Genomic DNA, 24653 nt, shown 5'->3' with positions numbered 1-24653 from the left:
GCCTTGGCTGCATGATTCATAGAATAAAGATCAGAACTCAGTCATTCATCTCATTTTTATATGACAACTATTATGCCAGTTAGTAAGAACACTGCATCAAACTGTAAAACATGTTCACAGCTTTGCGGTGGAGTCACCTGTGCTCATCACTTGCTGCATGTCCAGTAATCTTTGATCCAACCCAGACTTTCCATTGTGGAGCCTAAAGTGAAGAGAGATGATGATTAAACTTTTTTTCTACACCTCTTCTATGTATTAACAATAGAACAGTATTAATATCAATATCAAAAGCAGACTGAACCTAGTGGCTTGTATTCACAGCCAATGTATCCCTGGTAGTCAATGTTTTCCAGTATGTTGAACAGGTAGCTGTAGTTGAGCTCTCCTGCACTGTTGGGCTCATTCCTGCATGGAACCTGTGCGATCTGAACATGACCTGAGAAACACAACCACACCTCTTCTTTGACTGCTGCATGATGTTTTTCAGCTTAATTACCTCCAGAGGCTCGACTGAGCAGGTTCTTAGTAAGAACATTAGAATTGCTCAAGTGTAAAGAAGCACAATCTGCAGTAGCAAGCATTCCACACCAAGGCTGAATAGAATGTACTTGTGAAATGTTTCCATAAAAACACACAGGTAGTAAAATACTGCTTCTAATGATTTTTGCAAATTAAAATTTTTTGTTCCGAAATGAACATTTGAAGCTGTGTTTTTTACTCATAAATGTCCATATTAGAAATCAAAGTTGAAACCATGTGTGTCTATGGTATACGAGATGGAGGGTTTGGCAACTGCATGAGTTATTCATGTGTTTTGTAACCGAAACAACAAAAGCCAAAAGATGAAGTTGAATGACATGCAAATGAAAGTGAAAGAAAAGCTCTGATGAAGCCACTGTCCACTCCCTGCTCATCAGCAGACAGCACACACACACAGAGACAGTGCAGCTGGTCAAGCAATGGAGCATTTAGTAGCTAAAGAGATATCTATCTCTGCAGTTGGTAGAGACCAAAGACAATTAAAATACACTTACAGGATGAAAATCTTAGAAGACTGACAGTATCCTAACAGAAGATGATTTCCGATATCCGATTCCGATACCAGTATCAAAAATGTACCCGATACTGACGAAAATGCTACCTGATAATATCACCTCCTTAAAGTAGTTCCACATGAAACTGAAATTTTCTTTTCCTGAAAACACTTCTTTGTTGCTCCGAAAACAGTACTTGCCAGTGACAGTGCAGTGCAATGTATCATTAGAAAGGGCTGGCGAAAATGTCAGCAATACGGTAATATTTCACAATGGAAAATGTCACAATTAAAACCCTGATGTGAACCGTATTGTTGTTTTATACTGTGAAAGATAAAGACAAAAAGTATTTTTTTTAAATGATTATTTAATTTAAATTTATCTGTATTTATTTAATTTTCAAGTTGCTGTTTCACTGTTTTTACTGTTACTGTACTGTTTAAAACTTTAAAGGTCTTTTATTTTATAAGCTGTGGCTTCACTTTAACAGCTATTTAAAGAAAGTAAATGTTGTTTATTCCTAGTTTTATTTATTTGTGTTATTTTTCAGTTATGACTGTGAAAACTAGATAGAAACATTCTATAGCATTCATTCTCTGCATGTATCTGATTTTCAAATCGTTTTACCTCAGCCAGGCCATACAACAATGATAATAACCATCACTCCATACAGGGTTAGTACCATACAACTAATAAAAGACATTATTTAAATTGCTATTTTTTTAAATGCACTGGTATCAGATCAGTACCCTGTATAGGCCCATGCACTAAGTCCAGGTATCTGACTGTTTCTGGAAGGGAAAAATGATATCGGAACATCTCTACAGAAAGTGGCATTATAGAAGCTAATATTCTTTCTAGCTTTTTTCAAAGGCAATGCACAGGGTCTTGTAGACCATGAAGTGGAGTCAGGTTCTTCTCCACATTTCTCCAGCAGAGCATTGCAGCAGGACTGAGCTGCAGATTGGACATAACACATATGAGCAAAGGTAACATTTAAAATTGTCTACTGTTAATACTGTTAGACAGCCAACACACTCACCTACGCACCACCCACTATTCATCCATTTGTGGATGAAATGCTTACCATTCCATAAAAACCCTAGCAACTAATTTATGTAAATTGCCCACATAGCGTTGGTGGGAGGGGAAATCATACAGGATATTATTTTGGGAATAAAAAATAAAATCTTGATTATGGAAACACGGCAATGAAGAGATACTGGATCATTTCCAGTTCTATCATTTCAGGAATCTCTGTTTGTGTGTAGCTTTTTTTTTAATTGGCTGAAATTCTGTCACAGCATGCACTGTACTTTGATCTGCTCTGCCTTTCATCCAATCAGCATTCACACAGCACTTTTGGCAGGAAATGCAAATTCATGTTTAGAATGGGTACTGCACTTTCACTCGTCATAATAAAATTCCAGTGCCTTGAGGAAAATCGCTGAAATGCGGTGACATCAACTTTCCTTGAAGTACAATGGTTGACATCACTGCTTTTTCAGCAAATCAGCATTCAATGATTTTCCTTGAGTAGTTGGTGACATCACTGCTTTTCAGCAAATCAGCATTCACACTGCACTTTCAGCAGGATATGCAAATTAATGTTCAGAATGGGCACTGCACTTGTGTTTATGATGTCAAAATCATGAGAGACTGGTAATTACCAGTGCCAAGATATATAATGGTCTACTCCGTGATATGATCATTGGATTGCCATTCTGTATTCATTTGTTTGAATATCTGTATCAATGAGCTGTAGATTTGTCTGTTTTATAACATCTTACTCACCAATTATGGGGAAATACTTGTGTATATTTTGTGTCAGGTTTCCATCCATTATTTGCCAGTGAAATATGTCCTGAAACAGTTCAGACATTTGTTAAGTCAAGAGCATCAACATGTATTGTTCTTTTATATTCAACTTAGGACATTTCCAAAGCACCCACCATTTGCAGCTTGATGTTTGGCTTTCCAAGCTTCTCCAGTATAACAGCAGCTACAGAAACAAATACTGTTTGAGGATCAACTGAGATGTAACCGAGACATTATACAGCAGACTGGATGAACTGTAAGATTTCTTAATGATAAGTGGCAGAAATAAAGACAGGACTTTCAAACCCTGCTGCACACTATTACAACATGACACATTGTTCTGTCTGAGTAATTTCTATTTAGGAGCATTTAAGGTGAGTAATTCAGGATAAACGACAGTATGTGCCATGCACTACCATTGAAAGACTTACAAAAGCTTGAATTGGTAAAAAAAAATACTTTTTAATGGCCGACTCCTGTACTGTATCAACACTGCCTCACAGTAGTCTCAGAGTTGCAGAATATTAATTCATGAAAGTTGCATTGTATTAGCATATTCACAATTGTATTGATCATGTGGCCTGCAACTTCACATAATTCATAGGACACATCCAAATTGGGGATTTTTCTTCCTCAATGTACAGTAGATCGAACAATATACATGAAAAGCTATTTTGAAATGAACACTAAAATGTTCTACCTTATAATAACGGATAGCATATATATAGAGGACATTGTGAATACTAATATTGAGCATATTTAACAGGTCTGACTTCTGACAGCTCTTGCAGCAGTCCCTGCCACTCCCACATACATAAACAATATATCATTGTGTCACATGAATCCACTTACATTCAGCTTCACTAAACCAAAAGAGTTTTTAACACAAATTGCAAGAATATTTTATTATTTCCTTACAGTATAAGATTAAGACTGATAGATAAGACAAAAAAAGACATTTGCCCAAGTTTGACAACATCAATAACAATCAGTTTGTTCCATCTGAGTAATCCAGGACACAAGTGATTGTGTTGTCACAGTGGGACAGTGTCTTACCCTGATGAGGAGAATCCAGAAAATACCTGGGATCTGTAATCCTTGTGTTGATTGGTTCAATCAATCCAGTGATTCCTTCCTGTGAGGAACAGTCATTTTTACAATTAATCAATCTATTACTTTTATTTTACAGTTTTTACTTTGCGCACTTTTTTTGGGGGGGGGGCATTTTAATGCTTTATTGATAGTTGACAGTGCTTACAGGAAAGGGGGGGGGGGGGGGGGGGGGGAGGAGGAGGACACACAGCAAATGGCCAGGGTCGGAAAAAAATCACTACCCCGACATCCCCGGTCCGAGGTATAATGGAACCGAATGGAACGCAGCATTAAATACTGTTGCAGAAAACAGTCCAGAATACGCGCATTAGCGTTGAAGTTCCCAGCGCTGCGGGGAAACCGGAAATGGAATTAGCGGTGCGCAACCATAAATTGTCCCGTCGGATTCTCAGTTGGTTGCAGTTTGCAACTTTACCACCAGATTCCGCCAGAAAAGTACAAAAATTACACACTGGGGCTTTAAATATATAATAGTTTGTTAAAATTCTGCATTAATAATTAACTTACTTAAATTAAACAAACATCTATCATTAATCTCCGTTTTAAACTGATAAAGAGAAGCTACAACTACAAACATAAACTTAACAAAAGCATAAATTGACATAAGTGTGTGTGTGTGTGTGTGTGTGTGTTTGTGTGTACCAAGGGGCCAACTCTGATGCTGAGATATGAAGCCAATGCTGAAGTGCAAATACCTTCAGTTCACTAAATGGCCATTTGATGCTGGCTCCAAAAGGGAGTCAATCTCCATAGACCCCCATGTTAAAATGCCCAACTTTACAGCATAAGGGATTATTATTATACATTAGCTGGCTAAAGCACTAATTACCAGCTAGCCTGGGGTTAGCCTTCGAGCAAGACTCCTGCGTATGGTCACATATCAGCATTGTTTCAGGAGAAAAATATGTGTATGAAATAGACCTGTAACTACACACAAGACAATTTAACAGATTAAAAATTAGGAGCTGAGGTCCACCACTTCTATTTTTTTTTGCTAAAATGTTCTCATTATGACATGTCGAACTTTGAAATAATTTAATTTTCATTGTTTGCACATATTGAAATCTGTTATGGAGGTAAATCGATTTGTCTGTGTAAAGTTATCGTCCAGGTGATCCAGACAGGCTGGACCAGTGGAAGCTCAACATGAGGCAGAACTGAACACTGACTCATCTTCAGCACTGACTCCAGGTACGTTTTCATAGCTCACAAAGAAACAAGCAAAAATATTAAACTGATGAAGTGTATTGTAATTATTCATTACATTATATGACATAATGCATATAATAATAGACTGTGTTGTCACTGTTAAGGTGAATTTAATGACACCAAAGGCCAAATGAAGATTTTACCAATCAAGCAGCATTTGAACACTTTTTTTTCCAACCTTCATACCTCATTGCATTTAATGCAAATAATCTTTATCGTAGAGTGAGAACTACACTTTTCCTCTCCATATGGTTTCTGAATAACTTAATGGTCACATTTTTCCCAAGTGAAACATGAAAACAAAACATGATTCTCCGGTGCCTGTAAGATTTGCTAACAATTAAATATTCTATACATACTGTACTGTACATTCACTGTCTTGGTAATACACTGTTAAATCTAAAACGTCTCAGCTTAGCTTCGCCTCAGCTAACTAGGCAGCTAAGAGGGCGTGTTTCACCGGTCTGCATTCGGCCCACCTCTTTGTCCATATTTGGATTAGCTGGGTAAAGGAGGAATCGGGCCCTGCCAAGATGGCGGCTGAGGCGCTGCTGAACCACCCACTTTGGGCTTCAAAACCGGCCTGCAGGAACCTATGGGTGACATCACTGACGCTACGTCAATCTTTATATACAGTCTATGGTGTGTACTTGGTGATGTTAGCGGCAGCTAATGGCAACCTGACTGGCTAATTCTAGTCTACAAACGTGTGTGCATGCTGGTGTGTACGTGGCTGTGCGGGTGCGTGTGCACCGCATGGTGGACCACGTGGTTGATGACGGCTGTGTCCCAATTCAGGGGCTGCCTCCTTCAGAGGGTGCATTTGTGGACCAGTTGCATCACTCTGCTGTCCCAATTCATCGGCTCCTTCAAATGTGGCCGACAAATGTTCCTTTCAAGCCCTGCGGAACGAAGGATACACTGGGTGGCCCGCCCAGGCTATCCCAGGATTTATGGCACGCCGGTTTGGAAGGGAAGTAATGGCGGTCGACGATAACGCAAACGGAGAAAAAAAAACTTTTAAATGTAAGTATCAGGCTTGAAAAATATACAAATTTGATGTTTAGCTAGCTTTAGTACCTTAAGCTAAGGTACTGAATGTATTATATTTTTAATAAACCAAGCGACCTTTAAAAAGTGATTATTGCTGTTAAAATTGTTTTGTGTTAAGTTGTGTATAAGACGCGGAGATGCTGTATCAGACATATAAATATTCCTAGCAAATTAGAAATGTAACGTAAAAATACGTTTATTACTGGTAAATGTAATGGTAAATTTGATACCTTATATGCACATATCTATGTATTCTGCTAAATCAACCAGAATGGAAAAGTACCAGACGGCATGTACCTTTTCACCTCCTGACCTCTGCTTGTATGTCTGTACATTTTGATCTAGACAGCTGTCATCTGAAAGTTTCGTTTCCCCTCTGTACCAGACAGATGCTGTCTGAAAACATCCAACAAACTTCATGATTTGCGCTCCTTCTCTGCTCCATAAAGCTTGATGTGAGACAACTCACTTCGAACACTTTTGCCGACCGTCTTGATGCTCTCTAAAACCTGTTCCTTCTACTTGCAAGAGAATATAAACACAAAGACAAAACTGTGTTTTTTTTCAGACTGCTCACTTCATAAAACTGTTCAATAAACAATAGCCAGATATTAATTTCTGTCTTTTTCATCCGTGCAATTTTTCTCATCCTGTGCAATATAGCTATGTAAGTTAGTGTATATGAATACATGTCTATACATTATTATTATTATTTTACTGAACATCCATACAACGCTGTACATAGTCATATTTTTATCCAGACGACTGCACATTTTAGCCTCTTTGCCAATATTATTGTATTAAGCTTCTGAGTCTTTAAAGCTCTTTTATATTTTCATTGTATTTGGGTTTTTTTTTGCTATATTTCATTATCTCCCTCTTCCTTGATGCCTTTGACTCTTGCTGCTGCGACAAGTGGATTTCTCCGGTGTAGGATTAATAAAGTCTCATCTTGTCCTAATGCTCATTGTGCAGTAAAATGGTCCCTGTCAGTGTTTTAATATTATATATAGAGTTTTTTTAAATTATTATTATTTAAACATTCATGGTGAGTTCCCTTCCAAGCACCTGTGAGAGCTGTGCACCAGTAAGGGCAGCACAGAGTTCCAATCTGGGCATTGAATGGAAATGCTTGCGAGCAACTTTAGAGTGGCCCATCAGGAATGACAGGTGCACTCCCACCATTTACTAATCAGATTATTACCATCAGGGAAAAAAATAATCAGCTTCTTTCCACAAATAGAACAGACACACTGTCCAGTACAGTAGCCTCTGAACCAACAATATCACTTAATTTATATTTCTTCTCCCCTACAGATCTGGCTGAGCTGACTTCACTGGTCACTTCATCCAAGCCATCAACCTGTCTTTAAGATCCTATTCCATCAAGGCTCTTTAAGGATGTATTACATTTAATCAATAGTTCCATATTAGATCAGATCAATTTATCTCTATTAACAGGCTATGTACCAAAAGCCTTTAAGGTGGCAGTAGTTAAACCTCTGCTCAAAAAACTCTAGACCCAGATATCTTAGCTAACTATAGACCCATATCAAACCTCCCCTTTATCTCTAAAAACTTTGAAAAAAACAGTTGCTAACCAGTTATGTGACTATTTACTCAGGAATAGTTTGCTTGAAGACTTTCAGTCTGGTATTAGAAAACATCATAGTACAAAAACAGCACTACTGAAGGTTACCAACGACCTTCTCATGACCGATAGTGGACATGGGTCTATTCTCGTCCTATTAGATCTTAGTGCTGCATTTGATCGATCACAAGATTCTGTTACAGAGACTAGAACACCTTCCTCTTTGATAAAGCTTTTAGTTAGAGCTGCTCAGGTGTTTACTAAACCATTTCTTTATTATGCTGCTATAGGCCTAAACTGCTGCGGGAACTTATATCATGAGCATCTCTCTCCCTCTCCCTCTCTCTCTGCCCCCATGTATTTACATTACATGTCACTAACTCTGTTTTCTCGCTCTCCTAGTGTATCTCTGACCCCAGAGCTGCAGGATCCAAACCCGTCATTGTTATTATTATTATATTACTAATAATAACAACAACATAAGTGTTATTGTTTGTAATTTTAAGTATCAGTCTGGTAGAGATTAAAGCGGCGGTTGTACAACTGTCCTCTCCATCTCTTCTCTCCTCCTTTCTCTCCTCTCACCCTCTTTCTGCCCACCTCTCCTCCCATTTTTCTCCTCACCCCAACTGGTCAAGACAGATGACTGCCCACAACTGAGTCCGGTTCTGTGAGATTTCTTCATGTTAAAAGGGAGTTTTTTCTTTCCACAGTCGCCAAGTGCTTGCTCATTGTGGAATTTGTTGGTTTCCCTGTAATATTGACCTACTATGTTAAGTGCCTTGAGACAATGAATGTTGTGATTTGGCACTATACAAATAAAATTGAATTGAATCGAATTGAATCTGGGGCGTACACCATTAACCTCATACTCTGAATATGGTTCCATTTCTGAAGTGAACCCAGTGACATCTGACTCGAAAGACCATCAAATGTAGGGGAGAGAATGATAATATGCTGAATCTTGGCACTGATCTGTCTTGTTTCTAGGTTCACCCCGGTGTGTCGTTCAAAATACCACTTAAGGCCAAATATGCAACAGAGTTGAGGGTTTTCTTCAAAGGTTTTTTAATGCCTCTTTCACTGTGGCACATACAAAATAATCCAGCAGTTACAGAGTCACGGGTGTAGCTGTGGTCTTGGTAGTGGTAGTGTGTGTGGTTTTACTTTCATTTACGCACAGACCACTGGTAATGAAGCTTTTGCTATGCGCACCGTCGCACATCACTTCTCAGAGTCAGTTACCAGTTATTACCAGCAGGTGACCAGCTGGCTGCCCAAAACAGCGATGAGCACACAGACATCTCTCAGAACATCAGACACAGGACATAACGTGTGAAAACACAATAACCTGAACTTGTAACTTTGGGGCCTTTTCCACACGCCGTGTTGCTGCTGGTCGCGGACTAACTCAAGAAAACAGTAGAGAGATGCAAAGTAGAGCCTTGGGGCAGGACTCATTCCTGCCCCAATGAGCCTCTATGGGGCTCTGATTGCAGTTCCTATCATTGACCACCAGCCATATGATAAATCTGCCTGCGACAGTGGGGTGCTGAGATCTCCTTCCCCAATATTGAGTAATGCACTAAATTGAGACTGATTCACTTAAATTTCAACTTTCAAAAATCTAAAAATGTTGACTAACTTTCAGAATAGGTAACAATATAATCAATGTATGATTTATTAATGTGGGAACATAGTTTATAAGGAGGAACTATGTTTTGGGGTGGATGATTTCTGCCCCTGTTATTGTCTGCACCTGTTCCTGATGTGTTCCACCTGTATTGAATTTGCCCTTCCCACCTTGTGTATTTAGCCCAAAGGGCGTGCGCCAAAAAATATTCAGACAAAACCGTGCGTACGCACACCTGTAGGCAATTCTCCCTTTATAAATCACAGATCAACGACAAGTGTGAGTACATGTCAGAGTTTGCTTACAGGTGCGCGCATTCTCCCATCAAGTTTGTTTTTATAGATCACAACCTTTGCGTGGGAAGTGGCGTACGCAAATTTCCAGCCGCGTTTTGTGCGTACGCCACATTTATAAATGAGACCCCAGGTGCTTAAGGTAACAGTCTGTATATATTGAGTTGTTACTTTTTTCCTTTGAAGGGCTTTGTGTTAGTCCCATCACTAAACACACAGCATCATGTATTTTATATTAATTATTTGTTCAAAATAGAACTGTACAGTGTTCAACAATGTACTGTGTACAGTACGAGACACAAAACCTTTGTCCATTTACTCCTCACTGCTTCGAGTCAGAACTTAAATAAAGAAGTTAGGCACACCAGTAAAACTGTAAAAAGTTAGGCTGGAGCCCTGGCTCAACAACGACACAAGCCCAAAGATGTGTGAGAATGTGTCAGCTCTGCAGCAACAGTCAGAGTTTCGGTTCTGCTTATCGGTTCCTAATCGATATATATTTTTTACTTTTGCAAACAAAGCCTACAAGGACATGACTACTTGCCAGGAGGTTTTTCTTCATCTGCCAGGACCTGTCTGTATAGGTCACGCATCAGTGTAACGGCGCCTGCGTTTTTGATATGAGCTAATGTACCATTAGCATTTCTAATGTCTGAGGCACAGAGTGAATCAATTAACAGTCAAAAATCTGGCTGTACTTTTAACAGAGAAAGCGACGACATGTGTGCAGTAAATACGAAGCATTTATTAGCTGCAAGTCGGGTCGCACCTTGAATCTGGCCAAACATTAAAAAGGCAGATATGGAGCAATGCACAGTGTTTGATGTCTTGTGATCTCTGAGTGCGAGTGTGCCAGCCTGCTCATCTGACCTCTCTAGCTGCGGGGGAAGAATAAATACTATTAAAATGAATATTTTCCCTACATTCTTATACCTTTTTCAATGCCTTCCAATATTCTTAACAAAATGATTTTTCAATAATTTAAAGAGCCAGATTCCCTCTTTTATATGGAACAACAAACCACCCCGAATTAAACACAGTTTACTACAAAGAACTCATAAAACAGGTGGTATGGCACTCCCAAATCTTTTGTTCTACTATTGGGCTGCTAATATAAGAGTGATCCTGTATTGGATGAAGAATGGTGATGCCATACCATCATAGGTAACTTTGAAAGAAATATCTACTGGACACGTATCAATGATATCACTGCTCTGTGCTAGATTACCATTATTGCGATCTATTTCCAGATTCAACTTGAACCCAGTTGTAATACATTCACTCAAAATTTGGCACTTCTCACTTACTGAACTGTCACTTGTTGCTCCGCCTCAGGGACATTGTATGTTTACTCCTTAGATCTCAGATGAGGCATTTTGCATGTGGTCAAAGCTTGGAATAATGTCAATGTACAATCTTTTCTGTGACAATGTGTTTCGCTCTTTTGAGCAATTAGTTCAAAAATCCAGTATTCCTAGAACTCATTTTTATAAAGATACTTGTAGCTTAGAAACTTTATCACCTGTAATACTGACCTCTTTCCCTCATGTCCATCACCATCCCTCTTGGATGGTATTTTTGTTTGTAAATCAGATGTGAAGTGATCTATAAGAACCGGTGTTGAACACATAATCTGATGTCACTGGAGTCACTCAAGAATAAATGGGAGAGAGATCTATGTGCAGAACTCTCCGATTTAGCTGTGGGAAAAAATAATAACGAGTATCGTCTCTTCCTCTATTTGTCTTATGTATGTAGTGGTATTATTTAAAATTGTACATTGTCTGCACTCGACTAAAGCAAGACTGTGAAATATTAAAGCAGGTCTTGACCCCACATGTGATCGTTGTCGGCAAGAACCTGCCACCCTGATACACATGTTTTGGCCCTGTCCAAAATTAAGCAGTTTTTGGTAATCCATCTTTAATACCAAAGAATTTCTGAATTGAACCTTTTATAGAATATTGGATCTTCTCTAATTGGACATAGTACATGACCTCTCTCACCCAATGCCCATATGCAGGTGACAGTGGTTCTTTCCATTTTAGGAAAATCATTCTCCTAGCTAAAATAGTACAGAAGGCTATTATGTTGGGTTGAGGCTTGGTCAATCTGCTATTTCTCGAAGTCACTCCAAACAGGGCTATCACCGGACATGGTTGTAATGAAATGTTACATATTTTTTACAAGGTATTAAAGATGGATTACCAAAAACTGCTTAATTTTGGACTGGGCTTTCAGGGCTCGAACTGTAGGTTAACTCAGTCTTGCGCCTGGCCTCAGTTTTAACTCAAGCTTCAGGAGGGGGGACTGCTCGGTACTTAGCACCTGGGAAACTCCCTAGAGGAGGAGTTTTGGTGTGGAGCTATGGGCGGAGCTTTGAGCCAATTGGAGTACTGCAAGTTGGAAACTCCCTTTTCAGCGAAGCCTGGAACAAAACTGGCCGCGCAGTGGCGCTCGTAAGGACACTTGAGTGGGGCATTCTAGACACTGACCTGAAGGGGCACTCTAGACGGGCTCTTGGACAGACTTCAGACTCTGCAGTACTTGGTGAAACTGAAACAGAGACCCACTGAGTGGGAGTGGACGATTGGGAAGCTTGACAAAAATTGGCGAACGGGTGGATCTAGTATCTTCTAACCCCCTTTTCGAGCCAACTATGTCTGGTTGGACTGACTGTCTGCTCCTACTCGTGGAGTGTTATTCTGTGTCGTATTGAGCTATCAGTAGCAACCAAGGGGGTTTCATATAGGATTGTAGGAGAACGTTTTGCCAGGCGAACAGGTCAAGTCAAGTCAAGCTATATTTATAAAGCACATTCAAACAACCAACGGTTGACCAAAGTGTTGTACAGGTAGCCGGTAGTCCTGAAGCTTTTCAACCAAGACTGGAGCAGGAGGTTTTAGAGTGGTAAGTCACATTGTTACTGTGTACTTCTTCTAAATGACTTGACTGAAATGCAGTTTATTGTAGTCAGGTGTTACCTTTACAGGTTATCGGCACCGAACCTTAGTTGGGAGCACGCTGTTGATGCTTACGTGACCCTGGCTCGTTTAGCTGGTAACCCCCATTTCTAGTGTCCGGGCGATACTACCAAAATAATGAGGGAAGAGATCCTTTACCGTCTGCAACCAGATGCTTTTCTTGAGTCGTCAACAAAAGGAAAGAACAGGGGGCCGTCTTATGAGGTTGTATTGTAGTCTTGCACTAATCTAATACTGTTATGCTGGCTAACACCACTCATTTGCCGTATATAAGTTTCACTGGATGCCATTAGGGAGCAGCGGTTTCCTACATACCTACACATGCACCGCTCCTACACTTCTCATCACATTCACATCACACACACAGGTTACCCATAAGGCCACACCTTAAAGGGGAAGCGTGAGCCTGCAACACAGGGAAACTTGTGGAAACTGCAGCAGAATACTCACAGTGAGAAATGTCTGCCGCAAAGAAATACGACCGGTAGGTCTGTTAGAAAATCATGTTGCCAATTACCTGGTGACAACAAAAGAAGCACACACCAAACTGTTGTATGAGTGGCGTGTTTCCTGTCGGGGGGGGGGGGGGGGGGGGGGGGGGGGGGGGGGGGGGCAACAGGCAGAGAGAGAGAGAGGGGAACATGGCTCGACGCACAACTCTTTAATAATAAATTTCATTTGAATGTGGTTAAACAGTGAAGTCCACTTGGCCACCTTCTCAGGCCCTGAGGTTGAAGAGGTTGCACTCCAATGGAACAGGTGGTTAAACAGACTAATGTTGCTGCTAAACAATGTAGCTTGTTTTCTAGTTTGATTTGATTAGTGTCTAGATCAATTGTAATAAAAGTTAAGCAGATTTATTTTTTATACAGCAACAAATTTGTATTTACCAGTTTCACATTGAAACATTATTTCTTGGATCAATATTTGTCTAATGCAGGGCTGCTGCCTCATTAATCATTATTTGCTCTACTAGATCTTGTAAAGCTTATCTTTTTTTCATTTTTATGTTCTCAGAGGAATAAATCAGGTCCCCATCCCTCTCAGTTGCATTTTTCACCACCCAGGCCTAGAGCCGAATTGCCTCAAATTATACACCCTGCAGAACATTTACAACATCTACAAATTGGACTACGGACCTCTGAGGTGCAGAACAGAAGAGTAAGTTCATAATTAATTTATGTAATGAGATACAACTGCATAACAAAGTAAAAACTGTTTTCAATATATGACAGGATCCACAGAACAAATGAAGAAATGAGAAAAATTATTTTCTTCAAAATATCTTTTATTTTTTTGCAAATATAAGGAAACCAGAAATATACACATATACAAAAATATATCAGTAGAGAGGAAATTTGCAACTTCAATAATGCCTCAATGTTTTTCTGGCAGTGGGACGCCACAACAGGGTCGTCATCCCGTCATGTGTTGTCCTCATCCGCCAGGAGTGTCCTGATCCAGCTGACCAGTATGATAGCTCCCACCACCCCTTGACTGAAGCCTGACATGTGGCGAGCAACAACTTCGTCCTTTGACGGGCTGTCATATTGGGATGACAGATCCTTGGGGATGGGGATTTTTTTCATCTCCTCCAAAATGGTGCTGGGTCCTCAAACACCATCCTCATCAAGTCACCCACATAATCTGTAAAACATTTCATTCAATCATTAATTTTCTTGTGTTTTCCTGAATCCACCTTTGTTGTTTACTTCAAATGTTCAGAATTATTTATTATTCATTTGAATTTGTTATCATGTTTGTAAAAATAAAATAGTGTTTTACAACTTACTGAATGTGGGTTCTGTTTTAACAGGCTTTGTGGTGGCTTCACCCTTCTTTGTCTTTGTGGAATAGGGGGTCTTCATGCCCATGGATGTTTTGAATGTGGTTAAACAGTGAAGTCCACTTGGCCACCTTGTCAGGCCCTGAGATTGAAGAGGTTGCGCTCCAATAGACATGGTTCTTTAAACCGTGGAATAGCCGATTTGTGTGATGTACTTTGAAATACAAGGGCAAATAAAACAAATACAAAATTAGCATCAAATGGCGACATCACAATCTATTCTTAGCTGTATCTCCCCCATCATAGGCTTTATTGTCATTGTACAACAAAATTTAGTTTGGTAGTTCTTGCAGCAATATATAAAAAAAGATAAAGATAAGAAAAATGTGGATTTTTTTTTTATCCAAAAATATAATTCACATATATAATAACATGTGCTGTGTAAACTACATAGCACATATGCATGTAACTAGACGAACATAACACAGAGGGAACGAAAATATATATATTATATAGTATACTATTTTTAATTAAAGCATGAGCCCCGGTTGTATAGCTCAGGACAAAATATACTGAGGGATAAGAGTAAATTAATTAATATAATAATGTAGACACAAAGACCGGGCAGAAACGGTGTCCCTCACTCAACTCCTTATTCTAATTTGACGTCATCTACAACAGGTTAAAGTGTATCCGTGGAAGTTAATCCAAAATCGGACGTTTGAAAAGCAACCGACCGTCAAAACAGCCGAATCAATCGGGCCTCACGTTACACAAGGCAGCAGCAATAATGGAGCAAAGCTTGTAGCAAAGTTAGCAAAGGCCCAACGCTACGGTGGACTGCAGCCACAACATTACACCTTATAAAATCATAAGTCCACCTCCAAACCTGAGGTAAATTAGTCGCGTGCTAACTGGACTCCGATTGTAACATTACAGGCTACAAATCCACATCTACACGCGAGAGACGCCGAGATGGAAGTGGTAAACTGCCATTTGTAGTTCTGCTGCATCAATTTGCGATTTCGGGCGCTACTGCCCACGGAAGCACTATTAAATATGATAAGATCGTGAAACAATGTTGCCACTTGATAACGTTACACGGTCTGACCCTAAGTAGCTCCCCTGTGCTGGAGCCCACAACAGAAACTATCCCCGGTAGCTGTGGTGCTAACCCGCGTGGCTGTGGGTGGTGCAGGCTACCCAGAAAACAAAGTTACTGAAGAGTGCTCATAAAAGATACATGCTTAGATCTTACAGTCATCTAACCCACACTCATTGCGTCAACGGCTACTCCGGCGACGGCAAGAATCAGTGGAGCACATTCCCGGTGGCCTAAGCCAGCATCAACCCCGCTAAAGCCCACTAAAGCTGATTAATATTAACGACACATGTATAGTTCACCTGAATGTTAGCGGCTACCGCGGCTAAACAAACAAGGCACAAACACTACTAAGACACACACAGACACACAAGGCACAGCGTGTACACGGTCTTAAAAACTTATATTTCTCTCCTTTGTAGCTTCGTCGCGGACAGTTAGAATTGCTCCATCTTGCAAAAAAATTTCTGGCCCCAGGTTTGAAAAACAGTCCTACACAAAGGCAAGTTTGCAGAAACTTGCAGGTTTTTACCGACTGTGGCTGGAACATTTCCATCAAAAATGAAGTCAATCCACCTGCTCGTGTACTCTGAGGCTGGGAGTCGATTTACAGATTTATGGTGTTACGGCTGCCACTGTCACCCTCATGTGTGTATTTAAGATTGTGTTTATCTGAGATGCAAAGCAGGCTGTGCCATCCCGTGCTGCGGATTGGTTGGACAAGGGAAGTCCCGCCCAGTTCCCTGCGATGGTGACGCTGCTTGGTGCGGCATGCCATCACTGCCCCAATCGAGGAGCACCTGTGAAGTCCGCCTCCGGCTTAAATAGCCTGCTTGACTGGCAGTTCAGGGCAGCTGGCAGACTAGATTTGTTTGCCTCGATGTATGAGTGTGTGGGCAAGGAAATTGAGCTTTAAAAACTGATATTGACTTTGCATCTAACAGGTTTGTCACAAGCGTGGCCTCTCTCACTTGCGAGGTCCTTCAAGGCTCCATTTTGGGACCTATCTTGTTTTTATTGTACTTGCTGCCCTTGGGATTAATCTTTGCAAAACACAATATTTCTTTCCACTGTTTTGCAGATGATGTACAGATATATCTCACTCTAAAGCCCAAGAGTAAGGATACAATGCAGCCATTGATGGACTGCTAAAAAGATGTCAAAACTTGGATGGACAAAAATTTTCTTAAAGGTGACATCTTTAAAAGTCTGACACTCTCTACATCTGAGAGTGATGTGTATGATATAGGCTCAAACTGGTCAAAGACAGCAGGTCACAAGGGAGAAACTATAAGGTCTGTGTCAGTGAAGGTGTGAGCAGCCTACATAGGAGCAGAAATTTTATCAATACAAAATTTAAGAAAGTTTTCACAAAGAGTAGGTGATGGCACAATGGGAGAAACCTCACAAGGATTTACAAGAATATTATAAATATTAAAAAGAACTTGGGGCTTGCTTCTGTTATTGAGGACAAGGTTAGATACATACTTCGTTTTAGCAGCTTTAACAGCTCTCTGATAGTCTGATAAACAGATATTTAAAATGTTTAGAGACGTGGAGTTTGTCCTTCTTCTACTTTCTCTCAGCACGCTCCTCAGCGCTGAGAGCAGAGTTTCCATCCAGTATACGAATCATACATTCATAAAAAATTTTAAAAAAGAGAACTGCGAAGCAGATGAAGGGTTAAACGTACGCAAGCAGCGTACGGGAGCTCACATCTTAACCCCCAAACACGGTATTGAAACAGTAAATAAAACAGGCAAATGGTCTGAAATGTTGCACAAATCTCATTTACACAAACAGATAAGCCATATGATAAAACGAGATCCAAGGTAGGGCTGAACGATTTGGCGAAAATATCGAATTGGGATTTTTCTGACAGATATTGCAATTGCGATTAGATTTGCGATTATAATTATGCGCACATGCACACGCACACAGACACACACTGCTAGAGAGCGAGGTGTGTTGAACTGAACACACAGTGACGTTGTAGTGACTTTAGCGCTCTGTCTGTTAGCAGTCTGGGAAAAGTCGTAGTGTAGCTCCCTGTGTCAAGCTCTGATACAGGTTTGTGCGTTGCCTCAGGATGAAGCGACTGAATGCTTTGCACAATACCTTCTTTTGTTGCACATCGGTCAGCTGTATTATAATACATCGCAGACTTTTGTGATTTGCAAATCCAGCTGTTTCAAATTGCGATTGAAAACAATTAATCGATCAGCCCTAATCAAAGGTTTTTCATGCATTGGTTCAGTAACAGACTGAATGAGATTAAATGAGTCAATGACACCTAAAACATGTTTGATTCACAACACACAGAAATTAAGAAATGGTCCTATTTCACCGTAATCCACGACAGAAAGTCAGCAAAGTCATGTATAAGGTCCTTGTTAAAGGACGACATACAACTGAGAACAGAGCGGGAGCGGACATACACAATTCAAATAGCTGCAGCTAGACCAGGTAGTGGATGTGTTTTGCTGGCAATGTTGCTCTGAAATAATCTAAAGAAACTTTGAAGCTTTAGAAAATATAAAAGATGCATAAATTAATTTGAACATATATTTTGAAAACTAAATTCATAACAATTTCAGAGAAAACTTGGTTTTCCAATTGAACTTGATTTCTTCAGAGCGAAGTCACAAATTTAAAAAGAAAGAGACAACCATATAACAACATTTGAGAGATAACATGGTTTTTCCTTTTTTATTTTATTTCTTTAATTATTCATTCAAGGGTTTAATTTTTAATTTAGTTTTAATTCTTATTCTATTTAGTATATTTTTCTTTTTCTTTTGGTTTTGGTTTTGAATATGTTAGATATTGTAAAACCTTTTGTGATGAACTAAAAATCACGTAAACTTTTAGAAACAGTTTCCCTATTGAGTGTACACTAAGCACACACACATAGTTTCTCGTCAGAGACGGACAACTAGTTTCCCCCGGGTAAGTCTTCAGAGCATCCACGCACAGCAACATTACCGACAACACACATTTTATAATGGGCAGAGAGGCTGACTGGGGATTTTTCCCTGAGCATACAAGGTGGTCTAGCTCAGTGAGGCCCTTATAGTTTTGAGTCAGGTGGAATAAATCCGTTATCAGTTTCTTTAAACAGAGGTGTTTTGAGGAACTGAGAATGTTGATTTGTAGCACTTTCGCACCGGAGGCATCTAACAAAAGTGACCGACCAGACAATAGGTCCCTGTCCCAGAGAGTAAGGGTTTTCTCTCAACAGACCTCACATTTTGGGATAAATAAAGTAACTACTTATATATCTATCTATTTTAAAATTGACAAACTGAAAATGTTGTTTGTTTGTCTGTGTGTGTGTGTGTGTGTGTGTGTCCTTGAGGTGGTTGTAGAGGTGCTCCTGATAGCTGTCTATGTGGAAAGCTCTTTGGACATGCTGTTTAACAATTTTGTGAAGCAGACTTATGTCAGGTCTCTGTAGAAAAGTTGACAAATCTTTGCAACTCAGTATTATATTGCTGTAATGCCACTTGCTGTAATGCTGTTGTCATTGTTTATTGATATTAGAGTCAATAAAAATGTCAACAGACTAGAGCAGAGAGAAGACGTATGTGATGATGATTCCACAATGTCTGTGAACCAGTATTGTTGTTTTTGTGCAAGAAATTAGAAAATATCTCATACTTTAAGTCAAATGCTCATTCATTAGCGGCAGCCTTCGTTGTTTGCACAAGTGTCTTCACTCCACGAAAAGGTATAAGGCCGAGTCTGGCAGAGCAAATTAAATGAGCTCCCAGAATTCGTCTGGGCAGCCTAGTTATCAAAAAACAGAAAGAGGTATCTCACAGTAATGCTGTAGCCAGCTTTGGCTCTGGAGGTAGCCAACCAGGTACATAACCAGTTGGTTGGTGGTTCAATCCCCGACTCCTCCAGACAACATGCTGAAGTGTCCTTGGGCAAGTCACTGCGCCCCGGATTACAGCTGATAGCTGTACCATCAGTGTGTAAATGATGTGATCAGAAAACCACTGCATATTGAAGCATTGTATGAATGAATGGGTGAATGTAACTGTTATTAAGATTTGACTATAAATAACATGGTCCCATCTTGGTCATGAAAATATTTTTGACAAACATTATTAATGACTTTCCTTACTTAAATATGCTGTCGGTAGGATTGAGAGAAGTGTGGACATAGTCTCGGAATTCAAAATACAACGACTCCTGCTCCCTCCCTCTCCGCTGCACTTCAGTTCCTCCTCCACAGCTCTTCCCAGCCCGCCGTGCCCTCGCACGATACCGTGGCAACCGAAGCCAGTCAAGGTACGTAACATGACGTTCCCACCAGTAAGAAGCTAACCTGAAGCTAACACGGACTATTGTCCACATTGATAGACTATCACACGTTTTTTAGTTACCGTTGCCTCACGTTATCACCTGTGACTTTTTGTGGAATTATGCTACAAACACTGACAGTAGCCGTAGCACTGTGTACCCAGAATTAGCAGCCTGATTACAACAGCACAGTAGCATACGGTCACAGAGTGCGACAATAACATGGAAAATAAAAGAGAAATGAAACAGGAATAATTACCAGTCAAGAAGAACCGAAGTTCGTTATTCCGTTAGGTCTCGTTGCTTCTGTGGAGCCGCTCTGATGTTTACATCTGCTTGATCCGTTTCCTTCTTTTTAGCTCGTTTTTGCTCACGGTCTTTCTCGTATATGTAGTTTCTGGCAAAGAAACTGGGTAGTTTTTTCGATGCTTGGCGTTTCTCTACCACGGTGTTTTCAAACTAACTCCGCTTCTGCTGCGAGCTCCTCGTTGCTAAGACGTGAGCTTGGTCGTGACCGAGCGAGTGAGTCTGTGGACAGGTTCTGCAGCGCTGCGCAACTCGTACCCGGATGATTGACAGAGCGGAGAGACGACCCCTGGCTGTGATTGGAGATTTTTGTTCAGGCGCGGTGGATTCTGGCAAATTGCACTAAAGCCAGTAGGGGGAGCTGAATGACCCAGAGTCTATCACAGACGATCTGTCTCACATATTACTACCAGCATAGAGCGACAGTTTCAGCAAATACAAAATAAAAGTTATTTTTGCAAATCATACCGACAGCACCTTTAATGCAAGTGTACAGGTCAAGGTCAACCGACATGTAAAGCCTATTTTCTTGCAGAACCTAATAATTTCCCTGCATTCTATGTCTATGTAAGGAAAGAACCCAGCTATGGTGCCTGATGAGTTACACAAGTTAGTACAACTTTCTCCTACAGAGTGCTATATAAACTCCATTTCCTTGTCTGTCAATTTCTTCTTGAATGAATGTTGAGAACAAACATTGACCCAGCGATGTACACTGCTCAAAAAAATAAAGGAAACACTTAAACAACACATCTTAGATCTCATTTAATGAAATACTGCAGTTGTAAATCGTTATTCAATATATAGTAGAGTGCGTTGAGAACAACATAACATAAAAATGATCAATGTAAATCAAAATTATCATCGCACGGAGGTCTGGATTCAGAACCATACTCAAAATAAAAGTGGAAAATCACATTGCAGGCTGCTCCAACGTCAGCGAAAATTCCTCCAGACAAGTCAAAATGAGGCTCAGTAGTGTGTGTGGCCTCCACGTGCCTGTATGACCTCCCTACAGCGCCTGGGCATGCTTCTGATGAGGCGGCGGATGTTCTCCTGAGGGATCGCCTCCCAGACTTGGATTAAAGCATCAGTCAACTCCTGGACAGTCTGTGGTGCAACGTGGCGTTGGTGAATGGAACGAGACATGCTGTCCCAGATGTGCTCATTTGGATTCAGGTCTTGGGAACAGGCAGGCCAGTCCATAGCATCAATACCTTCATCATGGAGGAATTGGTGACACACTAAAGCCACATGAGGCCTGGCATTGTCATGCATTAGAAGGAACCCAGGGCCCACTGCACCAGCATATGGTCTCACAATGGGTCTGAGGATCTCATTGCGGTACACAATGGCAGTCAGGGTACCTCTGGTTAGCACATGGAGGGCTGTGCGGCCATCCAAAGAAATGCCTCCCCACACCATTACTGACCCACCACCAAACCGGTCATGCTGGAGGATGTTGCAGGCAGCATAACATTCTCCACGGCGTCTCCAGCCTCTGTCACGTCTGTCTCATGTGCTCAGTGTGATACTGCTCTCATCTGTAAAGAGCACAGGGCGCCACTGGCGAATCTGCCAATATTGGTGTTCTCTGGCAAATGCCAATCGGCGTGCACGGTGTCGTGCTGTACGAACAGGCCCCACTTGTGGACGTCGGGCCCTCATACCACCCTAGTAGAGTCTGTTTTTGACAGTTTGAGCAGAAACATGTACATTAGTGGCCCGCTGGCGGTCATGTTGCAGGGCTCTGGCAGTGCTCCTCCTGTTCCTTCTTGCACAGAGGAGGAGGTAGCGGCCCTGCTGCTGTCCTGTTGCCCTCCTACTGCCCCCTCCACGTCTCCTGGTGTACTGGCCAGGTGTCTCCTGGTATCTCCTCCATGCTCTGGACACTGTGCTGACAGACACAGCAAACCTTCTTGCCACAGCTCGCATTGATGTGCCATCTTGGATGAGCTGCACAACTTGAGCAACTTCTGTTGGTTGTAGACACCGCCTCATGCTACCTCTATGGCTGAGAACACCAACAAAATTCAAAAGTGACCAAAACAATAGCCAGAAACTACGAGAACAGAGTAATGGTTTGTGGTCACCACCTGCAGAACCACACCTTTATAGGGGTAGTCTTTCTAATTGCCTCTAATTTCCAACTGTTGTCTGTTTCATTTGCACAACAGGTGAAATTGATTCACAATTAGTGTTGCTTCCTAACTGGACAGGTTGATTTTCACACAAGTGTGATTAACTTGGAGCTACATTGTGTTGTTTAAGTGTTCCCTTTATTTTTTTGAGCAGTTTAAGTGCCCCAACTGAGAATCATTGTCTCTCGCTACCTTTTTTAAGACGTACACTTCTCATTCTTGTAGTATACAGTATGGTATATATGTAGTAATATGTTAAATCATTTACATGTCAGCTGAATATTATTTATATATATTCTAATCATTTTGATATTACACACAGTATAACTTTGTTTTTCTTTCCTCCATCCTGCTGCAGAAATCCAATTTCACTGCATTCTGCTGATGCTGTTGATAAGTTGGACCTACCTTTGAGAGGATATCAGCAGCATAGGTCAGGTTCTGTACAAAAATGGCCTCCATCTCCTTGGCAACCGCAGTCCTGTGTGAGCCCACAGGAACCCTGCCTGCCATTAGGTGGATCCTGATAATGCAACATGGAGAAGATAATATACTGCTTCCACTGCTACTGCTCGGAAACAACGTGTCAGACAGGTAACAGGACGTCGAGGGAAGTTATTAGATTGTAATTAGATTACTGAGTAGATCTAAAAGGAGAACAGACTCTCTTGTGTGTTCTGTCAGACATTACTTCTTCTGATGGCGCCATGGTATAATTTCAGTATCTGGATTGAGATATTTAGCCATTTAGGTATCCTACCAAAGCCATAATGTTTGAATCATGACAACACTATGCTCTTGGGTTTGTCACTGAAAGTGTCACCAGATTATACTGACTATCCCCCCTTTAACTCGACAATTAAAAAGTCAGATACTTACCACCTTTAAAACAAATAAATTTATTAAAAACTTATTAAAAATGATATCTCAACAAGTCTTAAAGTCTGTCCTTTTGAGGCTTATATTCTTTCTGTTTGGTACTGAATGTAGCATTTCTTTTTCTTTCACAGAACAGGGTTTTTTTCACTTTAACTTTTTTTTATCATATTAATACAGCAGTTTCTTTTCGTATTGCCATGTGATTCTTTTACATTCTTTTAAATTATTTGATCTTCTGTAAACCTCATTTAATCGCCTCTGTTGACTTGAAAATTGCTTTGATTTGCTTTTGATTTGCCCTCCCCCTCCCCCCACCACACACACGCATACACATACACACCAACCATCATAAGCCTCACCGTTTACAGTCCAAAGCTTTTGCATACTTTATGGCCATATCCAGACCCTGTCTGAACTCTGCCTCTCTTCCAGGAACTGCTCCAAGACCAAGATCACCAGCCATCACATCTCCTGGAAAACAGACGCACATCTCATCATTACTACAATCATCCAGGAGTAGTTAAGAACCAGTTCACTGGTTGAAATGACCAGCTTTTGGTTAAACCTCGGTGTGGGTGTGTGTTTACCGGGCGGAGTGTTGATGAGGACCACCTCGACGCCAGCAGCCTCTCTGGCACTCTGAAGCTCCTGCAGCTCTGAGTCGTAGAGCCAGGCTGCTTCCACACACCGGAAACCAGCCGAGGCAGCGGCGTGTATTCTCTGGCTGAAGTCTGGCAGTTCTGTGAACAGCCAGGAGATATTGGCACAAAACTTCAGTGGAGCCATACTGGTTTAACCAGAGGCCAGTGACCGTGCGTTCAGTCCGAGTGCTCAACTGTCAAGCTGCTAACAGCCGCTTCACACTTACGATGAGCGACAACCAGAGCGGAAACGGAAGGGCCAACTTTCAAAACAAGAGAGTACATAGGACCTTTCGCTTTGAAAAATAAAACAAAAATAATTTAAAACTAATTTTTAAATGATAATGTGTTAGGAAAAGGCGTAAATTAGAATTAAACTGACCAAACTAAAAGTTTGCGTTAATAGTAATTTTTAGTTCAACTTATTACATTTTCCATCTTGCTATATTAACCTGTTCTTTGCAAATAATTGCAAGAGTAACCGTTTTATTTTGAAAATATCAACAGATGTTGTACGTTTTATAATGGCAATCTTGACCACATTGAAAAGACCTATTGTCACGTGACTGGCAGCATGTTTCCTGGGTCAGTGTTCATTCAGCCTCAACTTCGAAAAACGGGGCCGGAAAGTCAAAATGCAATGTTTTTATTTGAATCAAAAGAATTTTGGAAAGACTCCTGCACTAATCTGTAATTATTAAATAGACCTGGCTCTGTTTTCATGAAGGTTAAAAAGGTTAAGAAAATAAAGAAAACTAG

General features: G+C 40.6%; 1 protein-coding gene and 1 long non-coding RNA gene across 3 annotated transcripts; one reads left to right on the top strand and one right to left on the bottom strand.

Annotated features, from left to right (window-relative positions):
• Positions 1–37: 37 nt before the first annotated feature.
• hyi (hydroxypyruvate isomerase) lies at positions 38–24140 on the bottom strand. Of its 2 annotated transcripts, XM_035648936.2 has the most exons (8): positions 23841–24140; positions 23613–23724; positions 22783–22897; positions 3909–3987; positions 2987–3036; positions 2829–2898; positions 302–436; positions 38–202 (listed from the first exon to the last, which is right to left on the bottom strand). In XM_035648936.2, exons 1-8 carry the CDS (start codon positions 24037–24039, stop codon positions 147–149), a joined length of 816 nt encoding a protein of 271 aa, XP_035504829.2. In that variant the 5' UTR covers positions 24040–24140; the 3' UTR covers positions 38–146. The 2 variants fall into 2 exon arrangements, with proteins under 2 accessions (XP_035504829.2, XP_035504830.2); XM_035648937.2 differs by lacking the exon at positions 302–436.
• LOC118318872 lies at positions 1892–6749 on the top strand. Its single transcript, XR_004795840.1, has 4 exons — positions 1892–2023; positions 5066–5156; positions 5973–6200; positions 6613–6749. It is a non-coding gene; the product is annotated as an uncharacterized LOC118318872 (long non-coding RNA).
• Positions 24141–24653: the final 513 nt, after the last annotated feature.

This window comes from Scophthalmus maximus, chromosome 7 (genome assembly GCF_022379125.1).
Source record: "Scophthalmus maximus strain ysfricsl-2021 chromosome 7, ASM2237912v1, whole genome shotgun sequence".
Taxonomy (NCBI): Eukaryota; Metazoa; Chordata; class Actinopteri; order Pleuronectiformes; family Scophthalmidae; genus Scophthalmus; species Scophthalmus maximus.
The sequence above is the reverse complement of the archived record's forward strand: the minus strand, read 5'-3'. Positions and strand labels throughout refer to the sequence as shown.